This window comes from Etheostoma spectabile, chromosome 12, assembly GCF_008692095.1.
Source record: "Etheostoma spectabile isolate EspeVRDwgs_2016 chromosome 12, UIUC_Espe_1.0, whole genome shotgun sequence".
Lineage (NCBI taxonomy): Eukaryota > Metazoa > Chordata > Actinopteri > Perciformes > Percidae > Etheostoma > Etheostoma spectabile.
The window spans coordinates 3,116,024-3,117,230 of record NC_045744.1 but is presented as its reverse complement, the minus strand read 5'-3'; the positions used below and the strand labels follow the sequence as shown (position 1 = coordinate 3,117,230).

General features: G+C 42.2%; 1 protein-coding gene across 1 annotated transcript in view; it reads right to left on the bottom strand.

Moving 5' to 3' along the window:
• Positions 1–45: 45 nt before the first annotated feature.
• Positions 46–1,207, bottom strand: part of LOC116699493 (NAD-dependent protein deacetylase sirtuin-6) — a 13,007-nt gene continuing 11,845 nt past the window's right edge. Inside the window, exon 8 of the mRNA XM_032532112.1 lies at positions 46–644. Coding sequence (XP_032388003.1) covers positions 327–644 — 318 coding nt within the window. The 3' untranslated portion in view covers positions 46–326. The remainder of the gene's footprint in view (positions 645–1,207) is intronic.

Sequence of the window (1,207 nt, the reverse complement as noted above, 5' to 3'; positions counted from 1 at the left end):
ATATATATATATATACACACACACACACATATACTTTAAAAAAAAAAACAGTAAGTGACTTTTTCTGTCAGGGTACAATGCTTTTTTTCCTGAGATAAAAACATTTTCCTAGAAACGTCACAGTGTGATTATGGTCCATTTACAGCCAGATGGCCGTGCAGGTACAAATCAGGTATTAGGTATTCAAAAAACACTACAGTACTAGAAGAGTCTTTCCCCCAGAGGGCATTAGATGAGAAGAACCTCTGTTCTCTGAATCGGATCAAACCAGGCACCCTCAGCTGTTATTTGTGGACAGGTTTGTGTTGTGAAAAAAATACCTGAGGCTATTTCTCTTCTTTTATCTCCACTGGGGAATGTGCTCTCTCCCTCTTTACCGACACCGTCTCCTCCTTAACAGTCCCATCGTCTGTTAGTGTCGTCGTGTCTCTTTTCCTCTCCTCCTTAATCAGGTCCCTTTTCCCCTTTTTCTTTGCTGTAATGGCATGTGGTGGTTTGACATCGGTGGCGGACTCGGGGGTGGCTTTGGAGCTCTCGCAGACAGTCGGACCCTCCCACTTTGGGATGTCCAATCCCAGCAGCTCCATCAGCTGTTTCATGACATCGTCCACATAACTATGGATACGCAGGTGTGCATGCTTGTCCTACAAGACAGAAAATTACAACGGAGAAATGTTGAAGCTGACGGATAAGGCACATAAGAATTTAGTCACCATAATTTTGCCTTTGATTATTGCACTGCAGTGTTGTAGTCAAGACCACCTGAACCGAGACCAAGTCATTACCAAGACCAAGACAAGACCGAGACTTTTAGGGGTTGAGACCGAGACAAGACCAGACCAGACTAATTTATTATTCGCTAAATCCCTTTGGGTGAGGGGTGGAGAGATTTCTGGGTAGTTCTGGTACAGAGGCAGATTGATAACTTTAGCTAGCTAGCTTCACTCCCTTTCTTTATGCTTCTTAACTTATCCCAGGTACATATTTTAGGTGGTCCCAGCTGTGTCGGTTAGCTTTACATTGCAGAATTTACACAATATGTGCATTTTAATTTAGATGTTTTGCAAATAAACTCTTTAAAAATATATCATAAATAAAATGTAATAAACTAAATGTTATTACCGATGATTTGGCTGATATCAGCTTCTTCTCCTGTCATGTACATTTACTTTGGGAGTGTGTGTTAAGGAAGGGGGGGGGGGGGGGG